The following is a 13,641-nucleotide window of genomic DNA, read 5'->3' as shown; positions in this document are numbered from 1 at the left end:
TAAGATTTTCATATCAAATTTAAAACTAGATATTAGTTATACAAAAATAAAATATTATACTTATTATTATTTTCATTTCTTTTAAATATTGTACTTATTTTTAAATTAAATGTTATCAAATATTTTGATATTATTTAAAAAATTACTATATTATTTTTTATTATCATTAATTTATAAAAAAAATATTTAAAATGACAATTTTTAATGATATTTATTTTTTTACCAAATATTCTTTACATTACTTAGAGCATAAAAAGAATTTTCCTGCATCCCGCCAAGGTTATCTACGAAAAACTCGTAGGTAATTTGAATTTTTTCATTATCCACCCACCATATGTTATTTACTGAAAATTTTCGTAGATAACTAAAACTTATCTACAGAAAAAAAATTCGTAGGTAATATTATGTAGATAACTAAACATTGTCTACAGAAAAAATTTCGTAGGTAATATTCTGTAGATAACTAAACATTATCTACAAAAGAAATTCCATAAGTAATATCTATGGAAACATGGACTTGTGGTGGGTTAAGATAATTAGTAATGGTAAGCTGAGAAGTTCTGAACCGGTTAATATAAATATGTTTAATATGGAAACATAGAAATAGTGGTCTTTGATGCACCTATACGATATGCGTATCGGATACGACACGTATCCGATACGGCGATACGATTATTTTAAAATATATAGGATATGATACTTGTAAGATACGTGTTATTATATATATCAATGTTCATATAATATACTAATTGTGTACTTGTAATTTTGATAAAAATTCATAAACATTAAATATATAATTGTTATTTTGCAAATCAAAATTAAAAATATACTTATTGTACATTACTAAAAATAAATAAATTATAAATCATTTCATCATAAATTACTTTTTATTATTTACAAATAGAATTAATATTACCAACTTCATTCCTTTCTTTAAATTATCTATATATATAGAAAATTTTCATTTACAGTTCATCAAGGACCAATATTTCTATGTTTCTGTATTAAACATGTTTATAATATATCTTATTTAGCTGTAATGAATATTTCATAATTTTTTAAAAATTTGAATACTTTATCGATACATATCACTAATAAGTATTGGTGAAGTACATATGAGAATATCGGAATTGAATAAAATTTTCTTAATATTTTTAAAGGTTAGGATACTTCATTGACGCATATCGGTGAAGTATTCAAGAATATCGTATCGGATACGGATATGTGAAACAAATTGAAGTATCGGTGCTTTATAGGTAATGGTAAGCTAAGAAGTGCTGAACACCGGGTTGTGACAAATTCACGTGTCAGTCGCACTTCTGCTGCCTTCTTCGTGGCTCCTTCAGATGAATGTATCGTGGAGCCAGCACAGGCTCTCACTAATGAACATCACCCTCCAATTTTTAAATCTTTCAAATACAAGGACTTCTTCTCTTACTACTTTGCCAAACATTGTGATACAGACGAGGTGCTGAAACATTCGAAGCACAAGAGAGTTAAGTGAACTGTGTGGAATGCATAAGGTATATATATGTGATATATTCCATGAGGTAGTAGGGAATTTCTTTGGCATTACTTGATGTCATGGTAGAAAATATCCTTCAAGAAATAAATGAAGTTTCCCAGTTTGGTGTACTACGAATTTCTCATATATTTGCATAGATTATGTTTGCAAATTTTTAGAAAATTTGAAAATCATTTGATACTTTATTTTATTAATTCAAATTGATAGATAATTATAAAATTATTTTATATATTAATTTGAATTAATGAAATGAAATATCAATTAATTTTTAAATTTTTTTAAAATTCGCATATTTGATCTATGCATTAAGAACTTTAAATTCAACGGTTGAATTGTTGAAATGTGATATAGAACATGAGTTATTGAACTGAATAAGTCTAGGTAGACTTACTCTTGAAATAAACAGATCCCTTCTATATATATGTGTATTTAGGGGTGGATATATGGATTGATCCAATCGATTGAAGGTCTTGACTCAAAGTTTACATTTTTAACAAGTCAGATAAGTTTGGTTCACAAAATAAATTGTCAAAAAAATTTTGCTCGTCTCTAGTCAATGAAATTTATAAATAAACACGTCAACTCACGAGTCCGATGAAAATATGAAAATTTTTAAAAAATATTTTTTTATCAAATTGAAGTAGATTTATTTTCTCTCATTTTTTAAACTATGAAAACATGAAAAAGAATACTATATATATATATATAATTACTTTTGTAATAACATCAAGCATTTTAAATAAAATATCAAAGTCTTAACATATTAATATTTACACATTTTAGCAAAAACATCAAAATTTTAATGTCTTAAAATTTTAAATTTTCAAATACACCAACCTAACATCAAAATCTTAATATCTTGAAAATTTAAAAGTTCAAACACACCACCTAAAATTAAAGTCTTAGTGTGTTAAAAAGAAAAATGAAACGTTATTGTTAAAGCTAGCTAGCCCACAAGCTTCACAAATTAAGTTCACAAAGTGTGCAAACTTCATGCATCTTTGGATATAGTTGGACAAAAAATATGGATGAAGATGCATTTTAGTGCTCTTTGGACATCCATATAATTAATTATGATCGCCACACAATTAATTATATGGATCTCACATGTATTTAGGGTGTTCTCTGAAAGTTTCCATAAAATTGATTATGGTCATCATAATCAATTATATAAAATTATTTAATAAAAAGACATTCAAATGAACAAATTAATTATAAAGAAATATATCTATAGATTAATTTATAATATTACTAAAAAATTATTTAATTTAATATAAACCAATAATTTCAATTCTCTTCCACTTCTTTCCTATCAAACAACTTCAATTTTTACTTTATTTTTCACTTACTTCTCTTTTCCTTTTCCTCAAATGTTTCCTTTACCTCTCACCATTTTCACCCTTACTACTAAACCAAACATAGTATAACATTTCTTAAGTAAAACAACTTAATCAAAAAATAATCAATTCTTATATATTAAATATGAACATCTTCTTGTGCGAAAATAATTTTAGGAGTTTTTTTTTACAAGAAAATTTTAAGAGATTTTTTTTAACTTCTTATGTTATTTAATTTTTATTTATCATAATTATTTATGAACTAAATTTTAATATTTTTAAATAAATTATTAATAAATAAAAATATCAACCAACTCTTATACATTAATTAAGAACCTCTATGTTGTACTAGAATGATTTTAGAATTTTTTCTTCGACGAGAGGATTTTAAGAGATTTTTTTTAATCTTCTTATCAAATTTATTTTTTATTTATTATAATTATTTATGAATTAATTTTTAATATTTTTAAAATAAATTATCAAAAAATAAAAATAATATTGTACTACAATATAAATTATTTATCATAAATATAAAATATAATTTATATGTTTAAAAATATTTGTTTATACAAATTTTAAATATGATTTATATATTCAAACTAATATTTGTCAACCCTATATATTAAACACAAACTCCTATCTTATATAAGAGGAGAGTTTTTCTTCCACGGAGGGTTTTGAAGGATTTTTTTTAACTTCTTATCTAATTAAGTTTCTATTTATCATAATTATTTAAGAATTAAAATTTAATATTTTTAAAATAATTATCAATAAATAAAATTAATATTGTGCTACAATATAATTTATTTATCATAAATCTAAAATATAATTTATATATTTAAAGTATCTATTTATACAAATTTTAAATATAATTTATATATTTAAATTAATATTTATTTGTATATAATTTATTTTAAATTTTAATAACATATAATAAATATTTAACTCGTGTATTATATATATTAGAATATTAATTTAAAACAATTTAAAGACATATTGAATAATTAAACCAGCAACGTGATAGACTACTTGAAAACTTTCAATAGAACCCTTGTACTTATAATAAAACTCTTACGGAAAATGTAGTTAAGGTTTAAAATAATTATTCAAGATTTTTTTAAAAGTTTAATTATGTTTTAATTTTTTTAGTATTATAATTGTGTGATTTTGATTTCTAAGGTTCTAATCGAATAATTTTAGTCTCTTAAATATTGTAATTGTGAGGTTTTGATCTTCTAAAATTTAATAAAACAATTTTAGTTTCTCAGATATGATAATTGTGCGATTTTAGTCTTTCAAGTATCGAGATTATACATTTTTTTTATCCATTTAAGTTATATATATATATTTATATATGTATATATATATATATATATTATAATTTTCATTTATGTATAAAATGATATATATTTATTATTACTAAAATTACTTATATATGTAACTTAAATAGATAAAAGATTGTAAAATTGTGACACTTAAAATACTAAAATCATACAATTACGATATTTGAGGAATTAAAATTATTTAATTAAAATTAAAAAATTAAAATTAAAAAATTAAAATTAAAAAATTAAAATTATACAATTATAATACTTAAGAGCCTAATATTACTCAATTAAAAATCAAGAGACTAAAGTTACACAACTACTACAATTAAAAATTAAAAACACATTTAAGTTTTGTTAATAATTCAAGGTCATCCCTCTGTTTTAGATATATAAAAATCTATACTAATATATAAAGGAGATACTTTTTTCCGTAACCACCTTAGTCTCCACTTTTTTTGACCATTATATCCTTTTATTTTAAAAAATTAGAAATTTTTTTAATCAAATTTAAGAACTTGAAACTAATGAATCTATTCTAATATATAAAAGAGATACCACTTTCAATAACTACTTTTAATTTTCATTTTTACATGAACCATTTTATCCTTTGTTTATTTTTCAATAACTACCTTTTTTATGAGTAACTTCTCATTTTTTTTTCTTATTTATTTATTATTTTTAATACAATGCAGATACATAATGTCTTTTTCTAGCTAGTCTATACTAATATATATAAAAGGGATACACTTTTCAATAATCTTGGTCTTCACTTTTTTTTGACCATTATACCCTTTTATTTAAAAAAAAAAATTTAATCAATGAAACTAATGAATTAATCATAATATTAATTAGATCAATATATTTTTATTATTTTATTTTTATTTTATTTTATTTTAAATAGAAACACAAAGTGCCTCGACCTACTAGTAAAAATAAATAAAACAACACCTTCTTTGGATCACCGACACGTGCCTTCCTTCCTCATTTTTGTTCTTACCGCTGGCAATTTGTTTTTTTCTCTTCAATTCCATATGCGTTGGACCCGAATGGCATAAGATAATCAATCAAACATGTGTCACAAATGGCATAAGATAATCAGGTTAGTTAAATTCTAATCATAAAATAATATAATTTTTTAGTATTAAATAATATATGGGGAGCGGCAAATGACATAAAAGTATTTTAAAATTAAAGTAAAAATTATAAAAACTCCATTTTAGTTTAACACGTTTTATTTTGAAAATTATATTTAAAAATAAAATAAAAAATTTGCAACTATCTCAATGACTCAAACTAAAGTACACCTTAAATTAATAGGAATCACGCTAAGGTAAGGTTTCTATCTAATCCATCTAGAGTAGGACCTACTCTATATATCTATTTGATTTTCCAGTTCTACCTGGCTGACTTAATAAAGAAATGGAACCATAGCTAAGACTGATGCTTGAGCCTTCTCTCTCCTTGATCTGTCTAGTTCTATTTTGACTAATGATCAACCAATTCTCGTCATTATATGTAATAGCAACTTGAGTTTCTTAATTAAATTGTGCAGATTCTAATTTTGATCTTCAATATAAAATATTATATTAAAAGAAAAATGTTCATCTTATATAATCCTTCAACATCCAAGACCCACCTAGCGAAGCAGAATCAAAGCAGCAGAAAAGATGGATAAACTTATTTCAAACGGGTTTATTGTGGGATCTGTCCCTGAAGACTACATATTCCCTCCAGACTTGAGACCAGGAAACCTCGAAATCCCCTTGAGCAGCAACATCCCTGTGATTGATCTCAGTGAAGCGCAGAATGGTGATAGAACCAACACAATCCATAAAATTATCAAGGCTTCTCAGGAGTTTGGATTCTTTCAGGTTAATTCACTCATCATACTATTACTTTTTAATTTATTAGTATTATAAATCTTTCGTGTACCAAACATCTCTTTAGAGATTGTAGAACTTGTAGTTAATGTTTTATGGAAATTGGGAAGTAATGTGAGATTAGAGCAGGTTATCAATCATGGAATCTCGGTGAATCTAATGAATGATGTAAGGAGTGTTTTCAAGGAGTTATTTGAGATGCCAGCTGAGGAAAAACAAAAATTGTGTTCAAATGATCCTTCAAAGACATGCAAGATGCTCACTAGCAGTGCCAGTTATGCAACTGAAAAGGTTCATCAGTGGAGGGACAATTTTAGGCACCCGTGTCATCCTTTGGAGCAGTGGCAACACTTCTGGCCTCAAAATCCAACCAGATACAGGTATAAATTAATGTGAGAAATTTTAAAACTTTTATTTCTTCATTTACAATAACAAATTGTTTTGGTTCATTCAAATATTATTTGAATTGAAGATTTGTCCTTTTCCCCCAGAGAATGTGTTGGGGTGTTTTCAGTTGAAGTTAAAAAGTTGGCATCGAGGATCTTGAGTTTGATTAGTGAAGGGCTTGGTCTCAAGTGTGGATATTTTGATAACGATCTCACTGGATCAATGCTTTTGAATGTTAATCATTATCCACCATGCCCTGAACCAAGTTTGACACTGGGAGTAATTAAGCACTCAGATCCAAATCTCATAACCATTTTACTCCAAGATCATGTTTGTGGGCTTCAAGTGTTCAAGGATGGAAAGTGGATCGCTGTTGAACCTATTCCCAATGCATTTGTGGTAAACATAGGCCACCAATTGCGGGTACAATTTTCTTAGTTTGTGTTTGGATACTCTTTGTGATTCACAGTCTCTCTTATATTTACGTCAAATTGCTAAAATGAACATGAAAATCTGAAACTACATAGAATAGCTTTGATATGAACGTGATTTTAGTTGACTTAATGAAAAACCAAATAGACTTTGCAAAATGTTAACCAGTGTTCTTAGGTCACTGTTTTAAAAATCAAAAACAATTTTTTTTTATTGAAATTTATTTTTGCACATTTTTCCTTTAATTTTATCACAATTTTTAATAAAAACTTTCTATATATTAACTTCTTAACCGGGGCTTATGACATCCATTAGCAAGACCCTTTTTCTTATTATTAGTGTATAATCTATGGATTGTTTTCATTCCAATTAATGAACTAAATTAATGCAATTGAATCGATCGAGTCTTGTATTTGTTTCCAAATTCCAGTTACTTTCAAACAAAATTGTATCTAAACAATCACTACAATAAAATAGACTTTTAGTGGCATTTAATATAACTTTTAGTGGTAATAAAAATTGTTACAAAATCTTTTACCTACATTTTTATATTAGCCATTGTATGTAGTGTTGCTAAAACATTTAGTAGCAATTATTCTAAATGCTGGTAAAAACTCTTATAATGATAAAAAAAAGTGTATAACTTTTTGTGACATTTTTTACTTTCTAGTAGATGTAGGACTTGTAAAATGAGTGCAAACACTCTTTAATTACTTTATGTCTAGTCGATGTGGGACTTGTAAGATGAAGATTGTCTTCTACTTATATATATATATATATATATATATATATATATATTTAATTATCTTATCAATAGTTGATCCCCTTAAGTTTTAAGGACTATTGAGTTTGATAATAGTGAGTAATCTCATACCAACTTAGAATAGTAAGTTAAAGGTCTAACTCAACCCAACATAACAAACTTGTAAGGTGAGAATTATTATCCATTTATATACTCTTTAATTATCTTATTTCTAGTCGATGTGGGACTAAAATTTTTCTTAATAAATAATTGTTGCTAATAGTAAATTTTGGTGTGATATAAATACATTTTTAGTGACCATTATATATTAGTCATTAATACTTTTATTAAATAATAAAATAAAGGCAATTAATTTATTGTTGTTAAATAATTATTGGTAAAAATAAATTTTGTTGTAGTAGAGAAAGATTTTTGTTTATTTTTTTTTTCAATTTTGTCTCTTTAGTATACATAAATGTATTAACCGGAAAATTTTGTGGACTTGTGGTGGGTTAAGATAATTAGTAATGGTAAGCTGAGAAGTTCTGAACACCGGGCTGTGACAAATTCACATGTCAGTCGCACTTCTGCTGCCTTCTTCGTGGCTCCTTCAGATGAATGTATCGTGGAGCCAGCACAGGCTCTCACTGATAAACATCACCCTCCAATTTTTAAGTCTTTCAAATACAAGGACTTCTTCTCTTACTACTTTGCCAAACATGGTGATACAGACGAGGTGCTGAAATCATTTGAAGCACAAGAGAGTTAAGTGAACTGTGTGGAATGCATAATGAGATATATATGTGATATATTCCATGATGTGGTAGGGAATTACTCTGGCATTACTTGATGTCATGGTAGAAAAGATCCTTCAAGAAATAAATGAAGTTTCCCAGTTTGGTGTACTACGAATTTCTCATATCCTTGCATAGATTATGTTTGCAAATTTTTAGAAAATATGAAAATTATTTGATATTTTATTTTATTAATTCAAATTGATAAATAATTATAAAATATTTTATATATGAATTTGAATTAATGAAATGAAATATTAAATAGTTTTTAAATTTTTTAAAAATATTCGTATATTTGATCTATGTATTAAGAACTTTAAATTCAACGGTTAGATTGTTGAAATGTGGTATAGAACATGAGTTATTGAACAGAATAAGTTTAGATAGACTTACTCCTGAAATAAACAGATCCCTTCTATATATATGTGTGTATTTAGGGGTGGATATATGGATTGATCCGATCGGTTTAAGGTCTCAACTCAAAGTTTACATTTTTAACTAGTTATTAGATAAGTTTGGTTCATAAAATAAATGGTCAAAATTTTTTTGATCGTGTCTAGTCAATGATATATAAACAAACACGTCAGCTCACGAGTCCAATGAAAATATGAAAATTTTTAAAAAATATTTTTTATCAAATTGAAGGAGATTTATTTTCTCTCATTTTTTAAACTATGAAAACATGAAAAAGAAAAAGAAATATATATATATATATATATATATATATATATATATATGAAATATAATTACTTTTGTAATAAAATCAAGAATTTTAAATAAAATATCAAAGTCTTAACATATTAATATTTACACATTTTAACAAAAATATCAAAATTTTAATGTCTTAAAATTTTAAATTTTCAAATACACCAACCTAACATCAAAATCTTAATATCTTGAAAATTTAAAAGTTCAAACATACCACCTAAATTAAAGTCCTAGTGTGTTAATTAAAAAGAAAAATGAAACGTTATTGTTAAGCTAGCTAGTCCACAAGCTTCACAAAACGCATTTTTCACTTTTGACCTCTTTTCTTCTATACTCTCTGAAGACCAAGGGGAACTAAGAGGAGGAGATTAATAAGGTCTTGTTTTGGTTACAGCTCTTGCTTATCGAGGTAAGGGGGAGTGAGAAACCTCACTTTGGGTTTGGAAATATATGTTGGGTAGTGAGATTGACTCCCAATCCTGTGTTTATTGTATTTTTTGTATGCTCATGTATGAGAAATTTCCTCCAATTGTATCTGTTTTGCCTATTATTCTTCTTATATGTAATTAATTGTATGATCTGAGATCTCTATGGGTTCTTATGAGAAATCCTAAGGGAATGCATTGGTGATTGTAAGAGGAGATGGTTTGAAAAGATAATTGTATGAGTTAATTGTATTGTTTTAAATGTTTAATGATGAATTAGAGTGCTATGTGGGTTCCTGTGAAAACTCCATGAGAAATAGGAAAAATGTGAACGTTTTCTGTTTTGTTGTCTGATTACTCTATTGTGTTCCTTGTTGAATGAGATGAATGAATATGTGTTTAGTTTTGAAAATAAACAAGTTTTGATATGAATTAGAGTGCTTTGTGGGTTCCTGTGAAAACCCTATGAGAAACGGGAAAAATGTGAACGTTTTCTGTTTTGTTGTCTGATTACTCTATTGTGTTCCTTGTTGAATGAGATAAATGAATATGTGTTTAGTTTTGAAAATAAACAAGTTTTGACATGAATTAGAGTGCTCTGTGGGTTCTTGTGAAAACCCTATGAGAAACCGGCAAAATGTGAACGTTTTCTGTTTTGCTTTCTGATTACTCTATCATGTTCCTTGTTGAATGAGATGAATGAATATGTGTTTAGTTTTGAAAATAAACAAGTTTTGATATGAATTAGCTCTGTGGGTTCCTATGAAAATCCTATGGGAAAATGACAAAATTTAAATATTTTTTGTTTTATCTTATGAGTTTTCTGTTGTGTTCCTTGATATTTATGGAGTGTAAATATGTGTTTTATTTTAAAAATAGATAAGTTTTAATATGGATTAAAGTGCTTTGTGAAAATTGTGAATGACATGTGATAATGTGATATGACAATGAAATGTGAATATAATGATGAGATATGATGATGAAATATGATGATGAAATGTGGTGATGAAATGTGATGATGATTATGTGATATGAGGATGCATAGAGTCTTGATTGACATGCATCATGTGCATAAATGTTTTTAAGGGTACGATATGAAATACACCGCCAGAGAAGACCCCCTAGTGTAAAAGCTTTGGGGATAACTCGGTTTGTAAGTCTCAGTCTCGCCCATTGTGTGCATGGGATGTATCTTGCGCGGCTTAGCTAGCCCGACGAGACTCTGGTAGTATGTCCTTCTAGTGAGAGTGCGCAGAGGGTGTGACCCGACATGTACTCCTGGACTACTCTTCGTGTATTGCTAGCGGCAATATGCCATGTGATATGTTACTGACACCACATGTATGATAAAATGTAGTCCATGTCCATCCATGTGCATTTTAATGTTATATGATAAATTGATATTTTTATGTCTTGAATGAGTGAGATGTGATATTATTATTAATTTATCTGTGTTATATATGTTTTGTTTGTGTTTGGCTATTCGTGTATATTCCTACACTATGAGCTAGAGTGAGATGTTTCTCACTCCTTTTTCTCGTGTTGTTTTTCTTTGACTGTTATACAGGTAATCATTAGCGTGAGGTTGAGGATGTTGGTGATGAAACTTAGGCTTCTATGTTAGACTTTGCTCTGATAGGACATGTGACATCGGGACATAGATAAGATTAGTTTAAGATATTCTTATTAAATTATTTTGAAAAACTCAATTTTATTTTTTTTGTAATTTTACCGGCACGTTATTTGGATTAAGTTTATAAATATGAGCTCTTTATCTTTACGTGGTTGGAAATTTGGTTTTTAATGATGAAAATTTTTATTTTTATTTTATAATTACTGTATATGTATGTTAGGGTAGAGGGTGTCACACACCACACAATTAATTATATGGATCTCACATGTATTTAGGGTGTTCTCTGAAAGTTTCCATAAAAGTGATTATGAAGAAATATATCTATAGATTAATTTATAATATTATTCAAAAATAAAAATTATTTAATTTAATATAAACCAATAATTTCAATTCTCTTCTATTTCTTTCCTATCAAACAACTTCAATTTTTACTTTATTTTTCACTTACTTCTCTCTTCAAATGTTTCCTTTACCTCTCACCATTTTCACCCTTACTACTAAACCAAACATAGTATAACATTGCTTAAGTAAAACAACTTAATAAAAAAAATAATCAATTCTTATATATTAAATACGAACATCTTCTTGTGCGATAATATTTTTAGGAGTTTTTTTTCGACAAGAAAATTTTGAGAGATTCTTTTTTAACTTCTTATGTTATTCAATTTTTATTTATCATAATTATTTGTGAACTAAATTTTAATATTTTTAAATAAATTATTAATAAATAAAAATATCAACCAACTCTTATATATTAAACAAGAACCTCTATCTTGTTTAGAATTTTTTCTTCGACGAGAGGATTTTAAGAGATTTTTTTTAACTTCTTATCAAATTTAGTTTTTATTTATCATAATTATTTATGAATTAATTTTTAATATTTTTATAATAAATTATCAAAAAATAAAAATAATATTGTACTACAATATAAATTATTTATCATAAATATAAAATATAATTTATATGTTTAAATTGTTTATATAAATTTTAAATATGATTTATATATTCAAGCTAATATTTGTTAACCCTATATATTAAACACAAACTCTTATCTTGCATAAGAGTGGAGTTTTTCTTCCACGGGAGGGTGTTGAAGGATTTTTTTTAACTTCTTATCTAATTAAGTTTTTATTTATCATAAATTTTAATATTTTTTTAAAATATTTATCAATAAATAAAATTAATATTGTGCTACAATATAATTTATTTATCATAAACTAAAATATAATTTATATATTTAAAAGTATCTATTTATACAAATTTTAAATATAATTTATATATTTAAATTAATATTTATTGTATATAATTTATTTTAAATTTTAATAACATATAGTAAACATTTAACTCGTGTATTATACATATTAAAATAATAATTTAAAACAATTTAAAGACATATTGAATAATTAAACCAGCAACGTGATAGACTACTTGAAAAATTTCAATAGAACCCTTTGTACTTATAAAACTCTTACGGAAAATGTAGTTAAGGTTTAAAATAATTATTCAAGATTTTTTTAAAAGTTTAATCATGTTTTAATATTTTTAGTATTACAATTGTGTGATTTTGATTTTTAAGGTTCTAATTAAATAATTTTAGTCTCTTAAATATTGTAATTGTGAGGTTTTGGTCTTCTAAAATTTAATCAAACAATTTTAGTTTCTTAGATATGATAATTGTGCGATTTTAGTCCTTCAAGTATCGAAATTATACATTTTTTTATCCATTTAAGTTATATATATATATATTAATTTTCATTTATGTATTAAATGATATATATTTATTATTATTAAAATTACTTATATATGTAACTTAAATAGATAAAAGTTTGTAAAATTGTGACACTTAAAATACTAAAATCATACAATTACGATATTTGAGGAACTAAAATTATTTAATTAAAAATAAAAAATTAAAATTATATAATTATAATACTTGAGTGACTAATATTACTCAATTAAAAATCAAGAGACTAAAGTTACACAGCTAATACATACTACTAGAATTTCTCTTATTACATGCAACTTTTCATGCAAATTTTGTATTAAAATTCGCAGCTAACATTATTCCTACAAATTTTTTCTGGGAAATTTTATCTGCAGGTAATACCTTCGTAGATAATATATTTTTCAAATTTTAAAATTCGCAAGAAATTTTCCCATGAAATTTCTTCAAAAAAAAATTCGTATGAAAGTTTCCTGCGAATTATTTCGCAAGAAATTCTGCAAGAAAATTTCTTTAAAAAAAATCAAAGAAATTACTACAAATTCTATCATGCTCACAATGAATTCATCCGAAGTATTTGCTTCCTCACCTTCAACATGTGATACATAACATTTTAAACTCTAAGATTGTAAATTATAAGCCTAACACTCAACCATACAAATCAACTTGTAAGGTAAGTATTGCCTCAACTTATATACTATTTAATTGTTTTATTTTCAATCGATGT

The 13,641-nt window shown here is 25.5% G+C and overlaps 1 protein-coding gene across 1 annotated transcript; it reads left to right on the top strand.

Annotated features, from left to right (window-relative positions):
• The first annotated feature begins 5,506 nt into the window (after positions 1-5,506).
• Positions 5,507-8,879, top strand: LOC109812066 (protein DOWNY MILDEW RESISTANCE 6). Its single transcript, XM_083061172.1, has 4 exons — positions 5,507-6,061; positions 6,200-6,450; positions 6,562-6,880; positions 8,149-8,879. The coding sequence occupies exons 1-4, from the start codon at positions 5,858-5,860 to the stop codon at positions 8,398-8,400; spliced, it is 1,026 nt and encodes a 341-aa protein (XP_082917298.1). The 5' UTR covers positions 5,507-5,857; the 3' UTR covers positions 8,401-8,879.
• Positions 8,880-13,641: the final 4,762 nt, after the last annotated feature.

This window comes from Cajanus cajan, chromosome 7 (genome assembly GCF_000230855.2).
Source record: "Cajanus cajan strain Asha chromosome 7, NIPB_CcT2T_4, whole genome shotgun sequence".
Taxonomy (NCBI): Eukaryota; Viridiplantae; Streptophyta; class Magnoliopsida; order Fabales; family Fabaceae; genus Cajanus; species Cajanus cajan.
The sequence above is the reverse complement of the archived record's forward strand: the minus strand, read 5'-3'. Positions and strand labels throughout refer to the sequence as shown.